The sequence below is a fragment of the Hoplias malabaricus genome, chromosome 6, assembly GCF_029633855.1.
Source record: "Hoplias malabaricus isolate fHopMal1 chromosome 6, fHopMal1.hap1, whole genome shotgun sequence".
Classification (NCBI taxonomy): Eukaryota; Metazoa; Chordata; class Actinopteri; order Characiformes; family Erythrinidae; genus Hoplias; species Hoplias malabaricus.
This window is the reverse complement of record NC_089805.1, coordinates 20,585,899-20,609,420: the sequence shown is the minus strand read 5'-3', so window position 1 is coordinate 20,609,420 and position 23,522 is coordinate 20,585,899. Positions and strand designations below refer to the sequence as shown.

Genomic DNA, 23,522 nt, shown 5'->3' with positions numbered 1-23,522 from the left:
ACATAAGATATAAATATAAGATAACAATGTTTTGTTCAGATTCTCCTTGATTGCATGAATTTGTTAAATCAACAGCACACATTATTTAAAATCATATTTATTAACCGCTAAAACTAGGTATTGAATGATAACCTGTGTATTGGATGATTCCTGCCTTGCGCCCAATGATTCCACGTAGGCTCTGGACCCACCGTGACCCTGAACTGGATAAGCGGTTACAGATAATGGATGGATGAATGAATGAAAATATTTAATGCTATAATCAATGTGTGTGTAGTTAATTGATCTCTCTGTGTGTCTCTTTGTGATCTAAAAACGGTTAAAAGTGTGGAGTTATGTGAAGAGTTATGCCTCCTGAGTCTCTGTTGACACTTTTCCACTGCGGTGGACCTACATTACTTGACTTGCATACTGGTATCAGGCACTAGATTTTTCACTACCACAACTACTCCCCCTGACATGTAGCAGGTGACATTACAGAAAAATGTTTCTAATGGAAACCCCAGGCTTTAACCAGAAAAAACAGAGAAAATGGGTTGGCATTTACTCATTATATATTCATGTTTTGTTGGCTCTTTTGGGAATGAACGTAGCATCAGCCCAGATTAGTATAGGTTTTTTGTTCCTTGCTGCACCATCTGGCCCTCACTGGATTCTTTCATCGGCCACCACTCCAATTAGACTTTGTACCCCTTCAAAAGACCACAGCATCATTTTATGAGCTGCTGTTGTGAGCTGAATAAAAACAAATCATTACTGTAGCTTGGACTTTATACAAACACGTATTTTGTGCTACAATTCTGCATTACATGGCATACAGTAACAACTCTCTGGCCAATCACCGCTCTGCAAGGTTTACACATCACAATTTAGTCTCTACTCTGCTGGCTTAAAACCATGAGTAAACAAGCAATAAAAAGGAACCTGGTTCCAGGTATCAAGTGTGCCTAATGGAAAAGTAAAGGAAAAAAAAAAGCCGGATTGGATTTGAGCACTATCGGTTCCATGAAGTGTAAAAGAACCATATATAACATGTGGCGCTGATGTTTGATGATTTCTTTGTGTTCATCATAGCTGAATAATACTGTGCATGTCTTAGACCCACTTACCCAAATATATAATGGATGATTGGGTCATCTCAATCCAACAACACATTGGATCTCAAGTGGACAAGAGGCTACACAATGCCTACACAGCACTTCTAGTGAGTGCAAGTAAGAAATTGAAGCCCACATTGCTGAAGATAGCAAACCTATATTCACAAGCCAGCATTTTGCTCAGTAGACTACTACGTACCGCTCCAGGTTAAGATGCAGTACCATTGGAGCAGAGTTAGAGAATACTCTCGTACCAACCAGAGTACACTGCTACAGGCGATTTCAAGGGAATTTCATAATTCTACCGGTTTGATGGCTGGTGGGGGTCTTTAGAATTTTAGGCTGAAAAATATTTAATGGTGAAGCACAGTGGGGCAGCAGATAGTGTTGCAATCACACAGCTCCAGGGACCTGGAGGTTGTGGGTTCAAGTCCCGTTCTGGGTGACTGTCTGTGAGGAATTGGTGTGTTCTCCCTGTGTCTGCATGGGTTCCCTCCAGATGCTCCAGTTTTCTCCCACGGTCCAAAAACACACGTTGGTAAGTGGATTGGCGACTCAAAAGTGTCCGTAGGTGTGAGTGTGTGAGTGAATGTGTGTGTTCCCCTGTGAAAGAGTGTATTCCTGCCTTGTGCCCAGTGATTCCAGGTAGGCCCTGGACCCACCGTGACCCTGAACTGGATAAGCGGTTACAGATAATGAATGAATGAAAATATTTAATGCTGTAAACAAAGAGTGTGTAGTTAATTGATCTCTCTGTGTTAACCTCCTCCTTTATATAAAACTATATAGTGGATAGATAAATAGATCTAAAAAATGTAAGGTAGAGGTACATTATTGGCACTAAAGGTATAAACTGTGTAAATGTACCTTTAATTGTACAATTGTTTAAAAGTCCAGTTGTGTTCCCTAAAGGTACATTACATTTTTTTTTCCAGAAGAGGAGGTGAACAATTGTAAGTTTTCATTATAGAACTGTGTCAATTAAAAAAAAAACAATAAAAGTCCTTCAGATGAAATGGGGCATATGAAATCAACACAATTTTAATATCTACAGTTTTAATAGAATATGGTACAAATATCACTAATGGCCTGATTTGCAAGAGACACATTGTGAGACAACAGACAATGTGAGATACCGTCCAAGCAACTGAAGATTTTCACAAGGCAACATAGCCTTCACAGCTTTTTCACAAAAATTCAAATCCCTCATTCACACAAATTACTGGCTGGTATATTTTGATCAACTCTGTCAAAAGAAAGCTTGTATTTGATTTTATTTTTAGTGTAGCTCTCAGTCCATGATTGTTTTTTTTTTTTTAACTGACAGTCCATTTATCCTGGAGTTCAGTTTTACAAACATGATTTCTCAGGCACAGAACAGGTGGGAGCTTTTCTAGTTCAGATAAAAAGCTTTATAAATCTGTTTTCAGTCATCATTATTATATTCCACTTACTCCATGTCAGAGTTGTGCTGGCAACAGGGTGAGTAAAGAAGCTCTCCCCAGCTCCTCCTGGCATATCCTAATCTGTGGGACCAAGATATAATTTTTCCAGCAGCTCCAGGATCTACCTTGGGAACTCCTACCAGTTGGCCGTGCCTAATATACCTCCTGTGGGAGGTGTCCAGGCGGTATCCTTATCAGATGCCCAAACCACCTCAACTGGCTTCTCTTAATGTGAAATAGCTGTGTGGCAGCAGTGCCACCCTGCAGATTATGAATTAATAATCAATTTCAAATTATTGCAAATGTTCTTCACAGTATTTGTTTGCAATGCTTTTGAGAATGCATCGGAAAAATTAACCTTTCAAGCAATGGAATATTTAAGTAATAGCAAAATTGCATGCATACAAACAGTGTTAATGTTCATCTTTCACCTTTTTCTCCTGAGCACTAGAAGGTTCATGGTGGACTGTGGAATACCAGATGAATTGTTGTCCAGATGCATCTTCGGCACAAGGAGAGGAAGATCTTGGATGCCTTTGCACTTCAGCAGTGAATCACTAAGCAGAACACAGCCTTCAAATTTATTCTCCTGGAGCACCACCTGGAGAGAATACAGATGCTCAGTCCATCTCAGAGGAGGTGCTGAGAAGAGTAGCTCTTAAGGTGGAGAGTATAATTGACACCAAGCTGTGCATCCCTAAACTTCTGGTGAGGCAGTTGGACTGTACTTTCCCCTACAGTCAAATAGCAATGTCAAAGTCAGAGGTTCTGGTTCTGAGCTGCTGCATGTCACATGGTGGGTTTCCATCTCCAACTTTCTACACGGTGAAAAATGTCTGCAAATTTTACTGTGAAAAACTGTGAAAACACAGACAAAACAGTATTTTTTTTTTTATCTTTTTACTGGAAAAAAAATATTCCAATTGTAAAAAATACATTTGTCACTGTTAAATACACAAATGGGCAGTACAAGTGGCCAAGAACTGGGAGGAGCTGAGGCTCATTGAAGAGCTCCCAGCATGCCTTGCAGCTCTATATTCTCTGTGATTTTCAGAGGTTTGTTTTTTTGATTTTGGATTGCATTCGGGCAATTATTTGGTGTATTTGTGCGTGTGTGTGTGTGTTTTAAGGGATAAATAAAGGATGCTTATTCTGATCTATATCTCCTTCCCCATTCTCTCATTTGTCACACTATTTACATATTAATCTTATGGCAAAATGATGTTAATTTCACATTTTTCTTGTAAATATATACGTTTTCTACTGTGTATATCTGTTTTTTTTTACATCCTCCTACCAACATGAGTTTTTGACTATTGGAAGAAACTGGAGCACCTTGAGGAAACCTACACAAACTCAGGGAGAACACACCAAACTCCACATACAGTTACCTGAGGTGGGGCTTGAACCCATAACTCCAAGGAGCCCTGGACCCTGGGCTATGTGACACTTAAACTACCTCCAGTGCCACCATGGCACCCCAGCATCATTCATAATAATAATCATAATAATATATATCCAGTATTGGGGCAACATGCGAAACAAAATATAACTGACCTATTCTGTCCTCAAGTGGCTGATGGTAATGTTGGTGGAAAGAGAGAGCAGGTGCAGAGATGCACCATGCAATGAATATCAATTAGGCTTAAAATTAAATATGCTTTTATCTCATGGGGAAAAAATGTAACCAGGCCATGTGATTTCTTTAGGGGAAACATACCTTACAGCCAGGTTAGACAGCTGCATTACTCTTCCAATGCTTCATGGAGACTCCCTAAATCAGGGTTAAATAATTAAAAGTCATTCAAAGGTCCAGTCTGCAACATAACAATGTCTTATTTGCATTATGATCAGTTCCATATCCTGCATACAGGTGTAGCCTACTAGTTTTAATCAACATTTTATGTCTTATTAACAAGAACTGATTGTCAAAAGAATCTACAATTATGGTTACAATTCAATATATTTCAACAGGCTTTGTCAGTTTCCCGACGGAATTATAAATATCAAAAACTCAAAATAAAATGTTTTTTCCCTCATTTCTAGTAAAATTAAAAAATAAAACAACATGATGTGCCTATGACCTGTTTTTAGCTGCAGTTTACCGCTTTTCATTACTAGCTTGTGGCATAAGCATCCAACTGATTGGCTCTTTTTGCTGAAGAGTGCACTTATTCCCTAAACAGACCATACATTACTAAACTAGTCAACACAACACTGTTGTCCTGAAAGTGTCAAAAATAACTTATATCTTGACCTGTGCTATTTTTATTGGCCCTAGAACAGGAGTCTGTCATTCTGTCCTGTCCCAGCTCTCATTAAAATGCACAAATCTGATTGGATGAGTACTGTCCTGTGATATGTACAATGCCTGTCTGTGAGTTTCTTGGATGGCTAAACCTTTATTCTGCTCAAGTCATCATCAGTGATATTAAGTTTCACTCAGAAACTATTCTAAAACCATTGCACTGGTATTAGTGGTTGTCTCAGCCATCATAACAGAAACAAAGACCACCACAGGCTTGCTCTGTAGAAGTCCCCAACCCACACACTCACTCCTTCCCTTTTGCTATTTCACTGTCTTTATGAAAACTGCCAAACAACACATTTATCCTTGTCTTTTTATTCAGATGCCGAAGAGAATGACATGGTTCTGAGCACTTTCGGGAACCACTCATATTGTAATCATCGCCTGTGATTATATTCCTAGAGCATAAACAGTCTCTGATGCATGGCCATGTAACTGGTACATTATAAATAGCAAAGTAATTGCAAAGTAATAACAAAATAATAACATTTTAATAAATAATAATTATTATAATAGGCACCTGAGATAAGGTAAGCATACAAGAGCAGTGTTGCAAAAGCAGACAATTAAAGAACATTTAAAGAGCCAGATACAGAAAGAGAGAGAGAGAGGGAATGCCTGAGATAGATAAAAGAAAATGATGAAAAGTGGAAGAGTTTAAGACAACAAATATGATTTGGTATATTCACCAACAAATCTGAAAGCACAGGCTATGCACTCTACCTCTAGTGTGAGAAGACATTTTGGATAAAAGTGAGCACAGAAACAAACAAGTGTATATTATAGAAGTTCAACCTGGAAAACACTGGAAATCAGTTCAATTAAAAATAATATGCAAATCCCTCTCTCCATTTCACTTTCTGCAAATATATATATATATATATATAACACTACTACCTATCCTATTATTAATTTCATTATTTTTGTAGTTATATACTTTCCAGCAGGAGCCAGTCCTGGTCTTGTTTTAATAATCATTTATTTTTCATAATTTTTTTCACTCTGTAATTTATACTACAAACTACAAGAAAATACACTTCATCCCTAGAAATGTTTCCACTCTGCACTGCAAGAGTTATCTGCAAGAGCTAAAACAAGTGCATCTTATTTGGATTGTTCTTGATTACATGTGATTGTTCTAAGAGGGCTGTACAATAAAGAAAATTTAGAAAATCTCACATATGCTCTTGTGCAAAAGTTTGAACACCCTGGGTTAAAGTTTTGGGAAATTTCCGAGAAAATACACTGCCTGGCCAAAAACCATTATAGTCGCATTTGGATTTAAATAAGCAGATATTAGAGAGTCTGATTATGATTGCAACGATATGTTTCAGCTCTTAATAATGTTTTTTTTAATGCTAACTGATGCAATTTAATAGCTTCTCATTTCTTAAACATAGCTCTTGTTTGTGGAAATAATGTGACTTGCTGGATTACAGAATGGTCATTTTTTTTGGCCTGCATCAAGCAAATAACAACTCAATAGATTGTAGTAACGACTGGAATTGGTTTAGAACTGTCCAATGCCTTATTATTAACCTTGAAGGATAGTGGTAAACCATCAGCTTCAAGGAAAAAAAGTGTGGAATAAAAGTAACTGGAATATAAAAAAAGTTTACATTTTGGCAATAAATAAAACATAAATAAAATAAAATCACTATTTTCGACACAACAAATTCAGAATAAAGATACCAGCAAAAAACAAAGAACAGCACAGAGTGACTGGCTAAAATATTATTGATGTTCATTCTTATGTAAAGAAACACAAAAGTTAACACATGGTTCTTCAAGGGTTCTTTAGTAAATAAAATATTTATATATAGAACCCTGAACCTTTTGCATGATTAATTTTTTTTTCCTTTTACATCATATAGGCTTTCTTCAGATCAAAGTACAATGTGCTATAGATGGTTCTACAAAGCACCTTTCAGAATATTGTTCTGCATGGCACAAACTGCTCCTTCTATTGTAACAAGCTTGACATCGTAACAATAGAAGAACCCTTTTTGTGCCATATAGAACACTTCTCTACAAGGTGCTATACAGAACCACGTGTAGCACATTCTCCATCAATCTGAAGAACACTTCATGATGCAAAAAACATTCAAATCATGCAAAAGTTTTTTTGAGTGTTTAGGGTTCTATATAGAACCATTTACTTTACTAAAGAACCATTGAAAAGCCAGGATTTTTAATGTGTATAGATCACTTAAATACTTGGTGAATCATAAAAAATTGACATTAGGACTCACTATGTTAATAGCTATATTTACTTATTTATTAAGATAAAATATGTCCATATTCATGAGATGAGAACTCACAGGATTGGAACTTAACAGGTGTGTGGCTATAATTAAACCATTTGTTTTTGGATAATTGAGGAAAACACACAAACAAACAAACAAAGTCAACTTTCAGTATTCTATGACTCATAAATATCGAACTCTGGACCAATGAAAAAAGGTCATGTGGTATGATAAATTCAGAGGTGCCCAATTTCAGAGAGTTGGGCACATCAGGGTGTAAGAAACAACGTGCAAGCCTGTGGAGGCAGTGTTATAATCTGGTGTTGCTTCTGATCAAGGCTCAGAAACCTTATATAAATGATAATAAAATGAAGTGGGCAGAATGTCTGATTGACCAGGTTATATCACCAATGGATTATGTTTTCATTCATGGCACTTACATATTCCAGGATGACAGTGCTAAGGCTAACGTCCAGCCTCAAATTATGGTAGAGCTCTGTGTTCACAAGGAATTGTGACCAACACACAGTCTAACCTCGGCCCCAATGAAAGACTTTGGGATGTGCTGGAGAAGAAAAAAGTTCTACAAGGAGCAATGTCATTGAACCACCACCTTTGGGTACATAAAGAAAACAATTTAGCAAATATGGTTTTTATACATTTTTACAGATCAAATGATGGATTTGAAACTTTTAAAAGTTTGTCACACTCACATGTTTCTTAATAAAGTGTTCTTCTATGCATAGCTCAAGGAACCTTTTGTAGTACCTTTAATCTTAAGATTATGTTTGGACACTCCTGTTTAATGCAAAGGTTGTGACACTGCATAACGTTGTTGAAGCAATGCCGATGGACTCCATTGCATAAAACATTAGTGTGATCTTTTCTTTTTTTTCAGGCCAGGCAGTGTGTCTTGAACACATCCTATAGGGAACACAATTAAATATGGCATAGTCTGCAAATTGTAGTCCATATTTTTGGCAATCTCTGAAAAAACTACACTTGCCACTGGGGTGGTCCCCAGCACTGGGGTGGTCTTCAGCATTATAAGTCAGGGAACTGGAACTTGACAGTTCCATTTATACTGATTCCACAAAGCAATTCACATTATTTTATGGTATGAGTTTTAAATAATTAATAATTTAATCATAATGATTATAATTTAACATAATTATAATTCTAAATATACATATTCTCTTAAATAAATGTAAAAATGTTATAACTTTGAGGGTACATATTTGGACCCCACCATCTTTGTTCGGTTGCATTTTCTTGATATTTACCCTTGCCATTATGTGTTTGTTTCATATATTAGAAAAAAATATATATAAATATACCCTACGTTTTGCATTGATCACTGATTGTTTTTCATCCTTCCATGGCAGAATGTTTGATGATAGTAAATATGTATTGGCCACCAGGGGGCAATCATAGAGCCCTAAATAATCCTTTCTCTCTATGCACCACCAGTACAAGAAGAGGAATAAGGGGGGCAGCATTGTTGCATTGTGCTGTTAAAGATCTCCTTCAGTTGGTTGAATATTCCCCCTCTGCCATGCGTTTAGCCTTCTTGCCAGCTCTGCATCCATATCTATGTAAAAATACTTACAGTATAGTGTTCATCATGATATGATACAATATATAAGATGTAGTAATGCTAGTGGTAGTAGAATAGCACTATAAATAACAGTAACAATATAGTAACAGCTGAACAGCAGAAGTCTTTGCATTTGCACGCGAAAGTGTGATGTCACAGCTCAGGACCACCTCTGCTACAAGTACAAAAGTAAACATCTCGAGGCATGTATCCTGATCCACAGACTTGGTACTGGTGACAGCACAAGAAAACAGCAAGCCTACTGAATATAGCGACACTAAGGAGCGTTACAAACCAGAAAGGAGCTCTTATAAATGTGCACACTCCCTCGCAGGCCCCAAAACTTCTTTCCAAAGGAATGAATATTTTATACGGGAATAAAGATTTTTCAAAAATTACTTGTGCAACCAGTCCTATTTTAAATGACACAGTGGGGTATGTTAACTCTTCAATGATAACTCCAAATTTGACAAGTTGTAGATACTGAGGTTTTCTGAGCACCAACAAAGTGTTTAGAACTAGGAAAGGGGACTATTTTATATCTATATTTAAATAGCAATGTTAGTAATAGAGATTCACTATATCTCCTAAGTTTCTAACATGCAAATCCATCTACACTGAATGATAACACCTGCCTTGGACCTACACTTACTGACCATTTTACCACCTCCACTGACCATACAGGAGCACGTTGTAGTTCTACAATTACACACTGTAGCCCACCTGTTGCTCTGCATATATTCCTATCGCCATATCACCCTGCTCTTCAATGGCCAGGATCCCTAGAGGACCTCCAAAGAGCAACTATGATTTGGGTGGTGAATAATCCTCAGCGCTGCAGTGACAATTATGTGGTGGTGCTGTGATAGTGTGTGTTGTGCTTGTATGAGTGGCTCAGACACAGCAGTGCTGCTGGAGTTTCTAAAGTCCTCAGTGTCACTGCTTGGCTGAGAATAGTAAACCAAATCAAAATATCCCGCCAACATCGTCCTGTGTCAATTGATGTAGAACTAGAGGATGACCAAACCAAACGGTGCAGCAACAGATGAGCTACTGTCTCTGACTCTGACTTTACTCTGACTGTGTCTAACAGAGTGGACAGTGAGTGAACTCTGTGTTTAAAAACTCCAGCAGCACTGCTGTGTCTGATCCACTCGAATCGACACCACACACTAACACACACCAACAACATCAGTGTCACTACAGCGCTGGGAATGAGCCACTACCCAAATACCTGCTCCATGGTGGTCCTGTAGGGATCCTGACCATGGTGGAACCAATTGAAAAGGGGATAGGAAAGTATGCAGAGCAATAGGTGGACTACAGTGTGTAATTATAGAACTACAGAATTCTCCTGTATGGTCAGTGGAGCCGAGAAAATGGACAGTGAGTGTAGATACAAGGTAGGGCTTCCTAGTCCAGTCTATTATTTAATTTCTTAATAATTCATTTATTTTATCAGTTAAAAAATTATAAGCTAACTGCTAGACTATGTGTGCCACAAAAAAAAAATGGAGACCTCTCAACTGGAGGTCGTTTAAATTGCTGTCCACTAAGGATTTGGGCTGCTATGATACATTATATACATATTTTTCAGCAGTTTATTAATCTGTAAAAGCCTTGTTCATGGAGTGCTATGTATGTTAATACTTTTTCATTAACAAGGCTACATTCATTTATCTTCTCGCCTTCAGCTTAAACATGATAGAGGTAATATGAATAATAATGGATAAGATGGAAAAAAAGTCCCCAAAAGATCCTGGAGGAGAGAAAATGTTTGAAGAATGCTTCTTTTTATATATATTTTTTCCAAATATTTATGCAAAACTTGTGTGGTTCTTGATTCCTATTTCTTTACTATTTTGATTTTTTCACCTTTTCTCATTTTCTCTCTCTCTCTCCCTGTGATGATACTGTTGCTCGACCCTCACTCTGCTTTGTCTAGCTGGGATAATGTGTTGAAATGTCAGTTGCAGTCAATCTCAGGCACAAAGTTAAAAATGCCCTCCACCCCCATCCCCAACCCCACCTCTTCCGTCCATGCCTCACTTCTTTTTTTGGCTTAACCTTCTCCTTCTCTCCTTCTTCCTCCCTTCTTTCCCTGCCCTGGCTTATTTATTCACCACCCCCTCAATGTGCTTCCTCACTTTTCTCACTCGTGTTTTTCCATCCCCTTGAGCCCTTGAAGCCCTTGCCCTCCCTTTGCCCTTTGCCTAACCTCTCACCTCCTCTGCTGTGCACTGGTACAGTCGTGTGCAGAGGTTTGTGTGCCTCTGGTTGAACAGCATGTGATGTTTTAGTTGATCTTGTAAGTGAAAATAAGGGCACACTGCTTCTACCAATCTTAAGCCACAAATACTGCTTATGTCCTTATTGTAACAATAAAATACAAAGTTCATATTTAATGTTTTTACACTTAATTATTACTGGATTAAGAACACCTACTATTCTCTCATATCCGCTGACCACTACTTTGTAGTTCTACAATTACAGACTGTTTCTCTGCATACTTTCTTTCCCCTATTTCACCCTGCTCCTCAATGGTCAGGACCACCACAGGGCACAGAGATGGTGCATAATCCTCAGCACTGCAGTGACACTGATGTGCTGGTGCTGTGATAGTGTGTGTTGTGCTGTTACGAGTGGCTCAGACACAGCAGCTGCTGCTAGAGTTTTAGACTCCTACAACATAGGTCCAACTTGTAGATGTAAAGTCAGAAAAAGTAGCTCATCTGTTGCTGCACAGATTGCGTTAGTCATCTTCTAATCCTTTAACAGTGGACACAGGATGATGTTAGCTGGATATTTCTAGTTGCAATTACACTGAAATCTTTACAAACTCTAGCAGTACTGCTCTGTCTGAGCCATTCGTACAAGCACAACAAAAACTAACACACCACCACCACGTTAGTGTCACTGCAGTGCTGAGACTGATCCACCACCCAAATCATACCTGCTCTGTGGTGGTCCTGACCATTGAGGAGCAGGGTGAAATAGGGGTAAGAAAGTATGCAGAGCAACAAGTGGACTACAGTCTATAATTGTAGAACTACAAAGTGCTCCTGTATGGCAGATATGGCAGAATTCCTCCTCCAGTGAATCTTCAATATGCATTTAATAAGAAATATTATGCTTTGTTTTAGTTAGTAAAAAATCTGCAAAGAAAAAGAAATGCTTGACATATTTTAATTTAGAAATACAATGTGTCGTTTCACCAGAGGTACACAAACGTTTGCACACAACTATATGTGCATAATAATATACGTGTGTATGTTTGTGTGTGTGTGTGTGTGTGTGTGGGTATGTACAATGTGCTTCTCTAGCATGGTGATGCACTCATTCTCATGTGTGTGTGGTAATGAGGAGGCGGTACTGCAGAGGGGGGCGTGGCCAAGGCAAGGACCTGGGGGGCGGGGCCTCCAGAGTGTGAGGAGTGTAGAGTGTGGGGGTAAGAGGAAGAGGAGGAGGAGCTAGCTGGTTGGAGGTGGTAGCTGGCAGAGGAGGATGGGCCCGATGAGGACGGCAGGTTGGAGGGCAGGCTGCTCTTGGGGCCGGATGGGGGTGGCGTCTGGTTGAGCTGGATGGAGATGTCGCTGGACACTTCGGACCCACTGCGGCCACGCTGGGGAGGAGGCCAGGACTCAGGGTGTAGGTACTGACCGCTGTAGTCACTGCACTCGGACAGCCGGGGGCGGTAGAGAGCTGGGTGCGGCCTGTACATCTCTTCCTCAGCATAGCGCTTCATGAAAAGGTAAACCGACATCACTCCAGCTCCCTGATTGAGAAAGGATGGGAAAGAAATGATAGAGAGTGAGTGGAAATAATATAATTAGATAGATTTTATTTCTCCAATTTAGCCATTTCCAGTTCCACTAGTCAGCTATGTTGGCAACATGTGATTTTCTCATAGTCTCTTTTCAAACTGCTGCTAACAAAATATCACTGGACATGGAGGTAATTATGTAAAACGTGAGCACATGTAGGACCAGATTTGTGAACATGTAAATAAAAATCTGTACTTGTATTTTCAACATGCAAACTAAAATTTGTCTTTGGCAAAAAAATAAGAAATAAATTAATTAATTAAAAATATGAATAAATAAACTGCATGTAATGTGTGGATCTGGCAACCTTTTATACATGGCAGCACAATTTCAAACATGTACACCTTGACTTTTGCTAGTTATCTCAGTAGAGCTATTGCAGGACTGATTTATGAACATGTATAAGGGGGCAAGTGGGGATGACGTGTTGTTTATGACAAATTAAAATGATTTCTCACATCAAAGGTACAAGTGGAAATTTTTAACTACAAGTTCTCAAATCAGGTCCCACATGTACTCAAGTTTTACAACATAATTACCTTCATAACTGGACAATTCTGCATGCTTGGAGGAGAGAACTAACTTCTTACTTTTATTCATTCATTAATTCATTAATTTTCTGTAATTGCTTCATCCTGTTCAGGGTCGTGGTGGGTCTGGACCCTACCCTGAGTTTTTGGAAAAAAGGCAGAAAACTTACCTTCAACTCAAGCCAGTCCATCACAGGGTATGACACTCACACAGTCACTCACACCTTTAAACACTATTGAATAGACAATTCACCTGCCCACCAGGGTCACAGCAGGTAATAACATAACACTCTCAGTGTTAACACAATTGTGTTGATTTAACACTGGAGAATTTGCTGTGTACCTAAGCTCGCTAAACTGTTAACTAGCTTGCTAACTAAGGGCACAGAGTATACACAGTTTAACCAGTTTGTTTGGAGGTGCTCTAATTTCAGGCACAAAGCTGACAAAATGCACTGTGGCATCGCCTCGCCTCATTGTAAGTGTGCTGTTTTAGCATGTTAGGCTGTTTTATATGACTGAGTTTTAGGCTTCATTAGCACAAATGCTTTTATGTCGATGAGCCTGAATACGGGTGGAGTGTGGAGAGCACTGTCTTTACTGCTAGAGCCAATGTGGTTGAGAGTTGCATTTATCTATAATCACATTTATCCAAAAATATTCGAATCTCAAAATTTGAAACCGAATACAAGGGGCCAGCCCTATTGTTCAGAAAATCAGCTTTCAGCGCCCGCTGTAAAATTAAAGCCGCACTTTGACTCCCAGCATGGCACTGCTCGTTGAGTCGTTCGCTACACAGTGCCACTATGGTCACATAGAGTTAATTTAGTTAATTTAGGCTTCGTTCAAGACTGATGGTGACAAGGTCTCTGAATACATGTGGAGTGGAGGGTTGCCTTTATCGACAGTTACTATTGTTAAGAATGTTGAAGATGTTTAGCTGGTTAGCGGTAATGTCTGATGTATATCTTCCTTTGGAATTCACTAGCTAAATCAACCTCTTCCCAAAAATCAACCTTAAAGGAACACTAGTTAACATTTTTACCACAAAATTACAGCTTTAAAATAATTATAATCCTCCACTGACCTATAACAGAGAGAAGACTGCATCTGTCATTGCTACTCCAGGCTCAGCACTGGAGAAACGTCACTTTGCAACCATATATCCCCATGCTCTGCTTTTTATTTCAGTGTTAGTGCTAAAGTGAATTACACTATGCCACTGCAGTTAGAGCCTAGGAACAAAAATACCAGATTTTACCTAGTATTGCTTTAGGGCATATCTGAATTTGCTTCTGCATGTGTACATGTCTTTTTGCCAGCATAGATCTCTATACACTGATTCTGTATGGAGGGAAATGATGACACCAAATCATTCACAAGACTATATCATCAGCTATAATATGACATTGATGGGACATGACACTGTGTGTGAATGCTAATGCAGGTGTAAACAGCTCGTTCGGGGCAATAATGACTAACATAAAGCATGATGTGTCTCTGGGGTGTGATGATATGATAGTCATAGTGTTAATGCTAACATTAGCATGCAAAGCCCTTGTATCTTAAGTCAGAAGCCAAACCTTTAAACAATAACAACCCATACAGATGAGAATCGAATGAAACCTGGAGGCGTATTTATAAGGCATTTTACTGAATGTGTTGCCTGCTAGTGACAAGCACTGGTTGTTAATATAAAGGCCTTCTGATAAGGGAGGAGTGTGCTGGTTTAGGCATGTGGGGTCAATTCTACCATCATTTAAATATGGATACAGTGATTGCGGTGAATATGCATAGTTCTGTGGTCGTGGACGCACTTAGTCTTTTTTGGAGAAGAAATTAGGACTAACTTTAATGCATATTGATGAAAGAGGTCCTATGTGTTTAGCAGCTTGCGGCAAATGATGGTAATGTCGCTGCATGTTAATGAGCAGAGGCCAGTGATAAGAATGTACACTGTTCCAGGATTGAGGGTCTGCAGTTTATGGGAGAAATTTAGTCACTGTCTCTAACCTCTTTGAGTAGGAAAGAGCTGGCGGCAAAAGCGAAGGACCAGCCATAGTGGTAGTGGAAAAACTGCTCGGGCTCCCTTGGTCTATTCATCACCTCGTCGTTTATACTGGAGATGTACAGCACTAGACCCACCACCAGACTTAGACCTGAGGACACAAAATGACCAGAGAGTTCAAAGTGAATAATAATAATAATAATAATAATAATAATAATAATAATAATAGTAATTATAATGATAACTTTATAATAATAATATATATAATAATCAGTTATATACTGTAGAAACATCATTGTTTAAAATTTGGACTCACCTGTCTTTCATTATTTGGTATCACTACCCTTTTAAACTTACACCAGTTATATATATATATATAAAAGAAAAAACCTGTTTATTAAATGGTTATTAATTTGGTTGTAAACACCTAAAAGATCTTTAATAATCATTGATAACACAGAAAGACAGAAAGGGTTTTTTTGCTTAATAGTGAAATGTCAGATAGCTTATTGAAAATGTCAAAATTAAAAATGTGCTATGATTTTTGAATGTGAATTTAATAACTGCATACGTTAAGGTATGGCATATTATCATTAATTTCTGAAAATGACATTCTGATGGTAATTAATTCATTAAACTTAATGTTTAATGGTTAAACGTATTACTGGATATGTGCTGAAGCTGACAGGATTAATGTTGACTGAGGGAAGAGACAAAGTAAAGCCAGTATCCAGCAAGATCTGCGGTTAAACACTATAGATGGGTTTACTATTTGGCAGGTCATTGTTGCCCTTCCTTACTGTGTTATAACTGATTATTATTATTTTATAACATTTTAATTTAAATTTTTTTTTACATGTTTAAATTGTTAACATTGTAATTAATAACCACCAATAAACATATTACATACCATTTATTAGAAGTACAATATGTTTTAAATGTTTTTATGTCAAATAAATTTGTAATTCAGAATACAAACATACAAAGCGTAGGTTTGCATAGTATTTAAATGACAATTGTTAATTTATTTTAAAAAGAAATAAAGTATTAACACATCTAAATCTCCATCTTACACTGATAATGTATGCAGTGACAAATAAAGTCTTCTCACTTGCCATTTTCAGTTGTCATTAGTTTGTTTATAGTTTATGTATCATTAAATTAAATGACAAGAGTCATACTTAATACTAGGCAACGGTTACCATAATATGACAAGAATGGGAGAATGTTTCAATTTTACCCCCCCAACACACACACAAGTATATAAAATAGGCATTGATATGTATTGAAAAAACCTGTAACCATATATTTAAAGCTACTTACTTATATAGCATTATGAAAAGCCTCTGTAACTTTCACTGTATGCACGCTGAAAATGTTAATCTACTGAATGAAATGAGTTTCAACAGGAGTATAACACATCAGTATGTAGAAGAAGTGATTAGGGAAAATGCTTTAAATCAGTGCTCAAACATCCATCATATAGTAGCCTACAATAAGCCACAGCCTGCTGCAGTGTTTCCACAGCCTCTTATTACTGACTGGATTGTGATTGAGCGATACAGGTTTCCTCCAAAGTCAGAGAAACGCCTTGACAGTAATTACGGATGACAAGAGGAGGGAGAGCTAAATCAGAACAGCGGCGCACCGAGCATGTCATATCACCATACATTAGCATTGAAAGTGTTTAAATGTTGCCTTTGTTATGATGAGGGGAAAAGGCTCTGTGGTAATTGCAGAGCAAGAATGAGGGTGAAAGAGAGAGAGAGAGAGGGGGGGGGGGGGTGGCAGTGAAGAAAAGCCTCTGGCATAACCAAACACATTAACACAGTCTGTCGCAGCCAGCTGTCGACATCAGGAATACCAACAAGGCGTGCTTTTACATATTTCCATTTCCACATCCCGAGACGTGTGGTGCTCTTCCGGCCCTCGTGTCACGCTGCGAAACCCACCCCCCGCTTGATGCAAAACAATAATAGCTTCTGTTCTGCTGTCAAAAGCAATGAAGTCACATTCAATGATGTGTTCAATAACAGTGCCAAAGATCTGCACTCCCGGTATAAATCAAGCGACAGTAATCAAATGACGGATAGAAGGTGCCGCAGAGGAGTGCCTCTCATCTCTTTGACATGCGATTCAGCTGCTGCTGCTGCTGCTGCAGGCTTTTGCTCCTCAAGAGCAAAGGTCCTACATAATATCAAAGGCCTGCTCATTAGAATGCTGTTGTTTCTTTAAAGGGACATACCATATCCATTTTCTCCAAGTTAACACAGTTCCCCAGGGGTCTTAATAAAATAAAACAAGCACCACAGTACCTCCTACTGTCTAAAAAGGCCGGCTGTTCATAACTAACGCATTAAGTACCTGCTCCTTTAAATGAGCCACTGCTCAGCACAACCTAGAGCAAGCACCAGCAAGAAGTGAGCAACGTAATCTGAGGGCTTTCATGTTAACAATCTGGCGCTTGTGATCAGAGGTACACAGATGAGCTGAGGATAATAATAATAATAATTTGTTCAAAGTATATAGTGCCTTTCACAAACCCAAGGACGCTTTACAACTGTAGGAAGAAAAAAATCATTTACTTCATCATTCATTCATTATCTGTAACCGCTTATCCAGTTCAGGGTCGCGGTGGGTCCAGAGCCTACCTGGAATCATTGGGCGCAAGGCGGGAATACACCCTGGAGGGGGCTCCAGTCCTTCACAGGGCAACACAGACACACACACATTCACTCACACACTCACTATTTTGAGTCGCCAATCCACCTACCAACGCGTGTTTTTGGACTGTGGGAGGAAACCGGAGAACCCGGAGCAAACCCACGCAGACACGGGGAGAACACACTACACTCCTCACAGACAGTCACCCGGAGCGGGAATCGAACCCACAAACTCCAGGCCCCTGCCCAGTAAACAAGGAACGTCCCTGGACATTCAAAATAGGTCTAAAAGTAGTCTGTCCGTCAAGGACATATTTTAAACGTCAACGGACGTCCAAAATCCATCTTAAAAATTGTGACCAATTGATAACATCAGTGGACGTCCAAAATGCGTTTCAAACAAGTCATTTATTTCGGGACCAATTAATAACGTCAATGGACGTCCAAAATACGTCTAATAGTCGTCTTTTCAACGTCTGTGTTTGGACGTCTTTTCAACTTTCATTTTCAACCTTAATAATACGTTGATTAGACGGCAGTCATTACGTTATTTCAGCGTTGAATCAACGGCAAAATGTTTACTGGGTGGAGCTGTGTGACTGCGACACTACCTGCTGCGCTGCCGTGCCGCCCATCATTTACTTTTGCTTTGCAAATAAAAATATTAAAATGAAAAAAATTCAAATTCATTCATTATCTGTAACCGCTTATCCAGTTCAGGGTTGCAGTGGGTACAGAGCCTACCTGGAATCATTGGGCGCAAGGTGGGAATACACCCTGGAGGGGGCGCCAGTCTTTCACAGGGCAACACAGACACACACATTCACTCACACCTACGGACACTTTTTTTGAGTCGCCAATCCACCTACCAACGTGTGTTTTTGGACTGTGGGAGAAAACCGGAGCACCCGGAGGAAACCCACACGGACACGGGGAGAACACACCAACTGCTCACAGACAGTCACCCAGAGCGGGAATCGAACCCACAACCTCCAGGTCAGTGGAGCTGTGTGACTGCGACACTACCTGCTGCACCATGCCGCCCAAAAATTAAAATTGAATAAAATAATGAAAATTATATAAAATAGTGAAATTAACCAAGCTACAGTAAAATAATATTACAAATATATTACAACAAGCAATGAAACTTGCAACAACAATCAATGCATACTATATAAAATAAATAATTGTTAATCTTCTTTAATCTGGTATCTGGGCATATTCCAGTTGAAATTTATGTTCATTTTTAGAATTATTAGTCTGCTCATTTGTTCTTAATGTCACTTTTAAAAATTAGCTGTCCTGCAGCATGTGCTAAATTGTATTGGGGTGATTGCTGAAACTTACAATGACATACAAATAGCCCCACCTAGAATGTTTTTCACCAGACACCACTGTATATGTGGAATCATAAGTACTATGAAACAGCAGCACTTGCAGCTGTGATAAATGAAGTCGCTAACAATAGGCAGCAATTGTACTTGTAGTAGTACAGTAGCAATGCTTGCTTTGCAAATTTCTGTATTAGATCTTGGCCCACAACAAAAAGTGGGCCTGGATTTGATATAGAAATCTAATAGCGGAAAAAAAAAAAACACTACTTAAAGCTGGGCTCAGCATGGACGTCTTTAGACCTGTTTTAGGGGGCAGTTCATGGACATCAATTAGCTACTGACAAAATAACTACATTTACTGTGGAGTATACAGATATGTAAGTTGTATTTAATTATGCTCTATAATGTCATAGTAAATAAAAGCTTACGTGTAGAAGTCAGGACGTGCAGGGGTTAAAATTAGCAAATCAGACGCTAGACAGGGCTTTGCTTGTAGTAGCCAATCAGAAGTCAGAGTTTTGCTTGTTAAGATTGGAGAAGAAATGAGGGTAGCGGTTTAAGCTCGATTTCCCCATGTTAAAGTCCGTTTTCAACTCTTAGAGTTGATGCAAGGGCATATTTGAGTCAAGAACCTACTCGGGCAGTGAACGCTGTGTGTAAAATGGTGGAGGTGCTGAACTGCGACAGGGGCTAAAAAAGCACGGGACTTCGCGAGTTCTCGGAGTGTTGCGGTGAACTGTTAAACCCAATTTATACTTCTGCGTCGACCCTACGCCGTAGGTAACGCGTCGACGCGAACCCTATGCAGTAGCCTGGCGCGCACCTGTCCAGAAATGTAACTACGCAACCACTTTGTTCATGCAGAACCGAAATAGTAGAGGATAATGAACTCTCCTCCACACACAGAGACGCATACAGCAGCACATTCATAGCGAGAGATTTCCTCAGACATGGTGTGGGCTTCACGGATTAATACAAATATTAAAGGAAAATTCCGGTGGTCTGCGGGGAAAAAAATGCCGGCTTTGTATTATCCGGACTGCGAGCATATATCGGTTCACTCCCAGTAAACAATTAGCCGTTGATTCAACGTTGAAATAACGTAATGACTGCCGTCTAATCAACGTTCTCTTAAGGTTGAAAATGAAAGTTGAAAAGACGTCCAAACACAGACATTGAAAAGACGACTATTAGACGTATTTTGGACGTCCACTGACGTTATTAATTGGTCCCGAAATAAATTACTTTTATAAAACGCGTTTTGGACGTCCATTGACGTTTAAAATATGTAATTGACGGACATACTACTTTTAGACCTTTTTTGAACGTCCGGGGACGTTCCTTGTTTACTGGGCTGGCATAAAAAGGCTGGCACACCACTGACCGTAGACCACTGCTGGTCCACTTATATTACTGTCCTATGTACAGGATAGAACTAACTTTTAATCTTTTCAAACAGATTTTAAAGTCACAGAGATTTTATTCTGGAAAACACACTAATACAAATATTACCAACAACTATGAGAGATATAATAATGAGTATAAGCCTGATTTAAAATTATTTACTAATTTTATTTCTAAAAGATAACACAAGAACCTAATGAAGGAAAAAATGTAAACTGTACTGTGAATGGAAAAGTGTGGCATTTTGTCTAAAATTCTGTTCAATCAACAGTGGCCCGACCCAGAAAAACTCTAGTGGACCTCTAACTTTGATCTCAGTGGGCCAACAGTGGTATGCCGTCTCCTTGCTATCAGGGTAGTTACTTTCCTGGCACCTCATGTAAACTGTTCTCTGTCCCAATTAACAAACTACTCCCTAAATATTGCACTTTAAAGACTTATAAAAGTAATTCTACTACATTGTGTACTACGTAGTGTAGAGGAAGATGTTTGAGATTCAGCTCTAGTGGTGTGGCAGTGTAAAGCAGAGCAACGCAGACACCAACGCTCGCAATGTTTCGGCTGTTGCGTAGCCTATTGCATAACCTCTGCGTTGAGTTAACCCAGAGGTATAAATCGGCCTTTAGAAGTGAAAGCTAAGTGGATTTGTGCTAATTCTGCATTCTACATTTTTTTGAGATTTTGCTTATGTTTGGAGCGTTCCTGTAGCTTGAAAGAATGCTACCTTTTGCCCACTTGATATTTATTCAACATTACTGTTTGTTTCATCTAAAGACAATATTCAGTTTGTTGCAAAAAAACAAAGCGTCCATAAATATGTGATAAATTAAATAAGTGAGTTGATTTCTCATTCAAGTTAAGAGTTGGATACTTACATTTTCTTTTATTGCTTTATCAAATGCTTACTCTTCCATATTTACATTATATACTTACTTCTGAGTGGGGGCATCTAACCTGATTTGAGAAGGGAGGAAAAAGTTACAAAGCATGTAAGCAGACTCAGTAGGTAACATTAGTACTATGCATTGCCATCATGTTAAAGTTCTCAAAAGCCACCTCACCATATCAACAAATGACTCACCTGTGGATTCAGTTAATCATACTAGTGAATCTTTAGCCATTGTTAAACAACAGGATGGGCAACAGCGTACTTATATGCATTGGTACTGAGGCTAATTGTACTGGGGGTGGGGTCTCAGATCCTTTTACTTATCACTTGTACAAGGTAAAGCTATACACTATTACCCTCACCAGGTGGGCCAAAATATCCCTGATACAAAAGTGGCATCACAAACAGGATACAATTTGGTGTGTTCTTGTTATGTTATAGCTGTTGGATACAGTAAATTAAGCCCAATAATATCTGAGCTGGAAGAGTTAAAAAGGGAGTTTGCAGAAATGCAGTAGAGGTTGGCATAGCAGTCTGGAGCTTTACAGCAGGCCAGAACAGAGCAAAGGGTTGCCCTTTCTTTAGCAAAGGCTTTTATTGAACAATAAGTAGCTGCTCAGAAATCCCCACTTGCCTTATACATCCCTAAAGACTGCAAGCTTCCAGAGTTCAGTAGTGGCTCAACAAACTCAGAGGACTTAACCATTGAAGAGTGGGTTGCAGCCACGAAATCTGCCTTTAAAATCATGTAAGAGCCAGATGAAGAATCTTATTGAACTTAAGCAGCAGCTAAATGATGAAGCAATGATGAATGTGAAGTTTATGTTAAAAGGGGAGGAGAAGAATGCTGATGAAATATTCTTTGTCCTTGAACAATCTTGTGGAGATAATGTGCCCATTGAAACAAGACTGAAAGAATTTTATGAACAAAACTGTCTGGTGAAACGGTCTGCTCATATGTGACTTACAAAATTCTGACCGTGTTCCTGATGCTAATGCTGTGCTGAAAGAACAACTTGTTTTAGGCTTAAAAATGACTTTTAAGACGTGAAATCAATAGGACATTCAAAGATGAAAAGGATTTGAGATTTGCTCAGTTGATGCAGGCTGCAATAATCATGCATCGTGAGAAGCAGCACTCGATCTAGAGGCATTGTAAATGCTGCTGCAGCCACAACAGATTCTTCACCAATGTTATCTTTAGAAAGACCACACGAGGCTATTCAAAAGATAGCAGCTCGCCAAAAAGAAGAGTATCAGGTTGTTCATGGTCAAGAAAGGACCTAGAAAAACACCCCTGAAAGACAGTGATGGGAGATATGTTTGTTATATGTGCAGAGAGCCTGTACACACCAGTCGACAAGGGAAGGGAAGGGCAGGGTTCTTTCATTTAAACGTGTGGCAGAAACAGGTGCAGTTGCAGCCAAACGTTTGTTGTATTTTTTAAAAATTCATCGTAACACTTACAAAGTGTCTTTCTTGATACCCAAGGACGCTTTTAAAATCAGCACTGCTCAGACGCCATTTGATGCAACACTCAAAACACACACTGGTGAGAAGCAGCAGCCAAATGTGCACAGCATACTCTCATCCAGGAACCACTGTTCGCCTGGAGGACTGCATCGGGGACTAGGGATTCACCCAGGATAGAGCGCCAGTCCATATCAGGGCGTACGCACATTCACTCCCACACATAAAGACATTCATTCACTCACACACCAGGACAGTTATTAGAGAAGCCATTTCACCTATCCTCCATGTTTTTGGACTGTGGGAGGAAACCGGAGACCCTGGAGGAAACCCACGCAGACACAGGGAGAACATGGATGAACATGGTGTAAAGAAAAATTGTCTTCTAGACACAGGGTCAGACGTCACCACAATCACAGAGTCTTATCAAGGAGCACTTTGGAGAACAAGAGCTGATCCTGTCCTCAGCTAACTAGGGGAGGCTTCATTCATTCATTCATTCATTCATTCATTCATTATCTGTCGCGGTCACGGGGGGTCCAGAGCCCACCTGGAATCACTGGGCGCAAGGCAGGAACACACACTGGAGGGGGCGCCAGTCCCTCACAGGACAACACAGACATACACGGACACTTTTGAGTCACCAATCCACCTACAAACGTGTGTTTTTGGACTGTGGGAGGAAACCGGAGCACCTGGAGGAAACC

General features: G+C 39.2%; 1 protein-coding gene and 1 long non-coding RNA gene across 3 annotated transcripts in view; both read right to left on the bottom strand.

Annotated features, from left to right (window-relative positions):
• Positions 1-297: 297 nt before the first annotated feature.
• Positions 298-9,365, bottom strand: LOC136699070 (uncharacterized). Its single transcript, XR_010803598.1, has 3 exons — positions 7,537-9,365; positions 4,263-4,316; positions 298-3,400 (listed from the first exon to the last, which is right to left on the bottom strand). It is a non-coding gene; the product is annotated as an uncharacterized lncRNA (long non-coding RNA).
• Positions 9,366-11,677: 2,312 nt separating this feature from the next.
• Positions 11,678-23,522, bottom strand: part of cacng7a (calcium channel, voltage-dependent, gamma subunit 7a) — a 34,272-nt gene continuing 22,427 nt past the window's right edge. For both annotated transcript variants that reach the window (XM_066675577.1, XM_066675576.1), the window contains exons 5-6: positions 15,061-15,206; positions 11,678-12,468 (exon numbers count right to left, since the gene is read on the bottom strand). In XM_066675577.1, the coding sequence (XP_066531674.1) occupies positions 12,013-12,468; positions 15,061-15,206 (602 nt within the window). In that variant the 3' untranslated portion in view covers positions 11,678-12,012. The remainder of the gene's footprint in view (positions 12,469-15,060; positions 15,207-23,522) is intronic.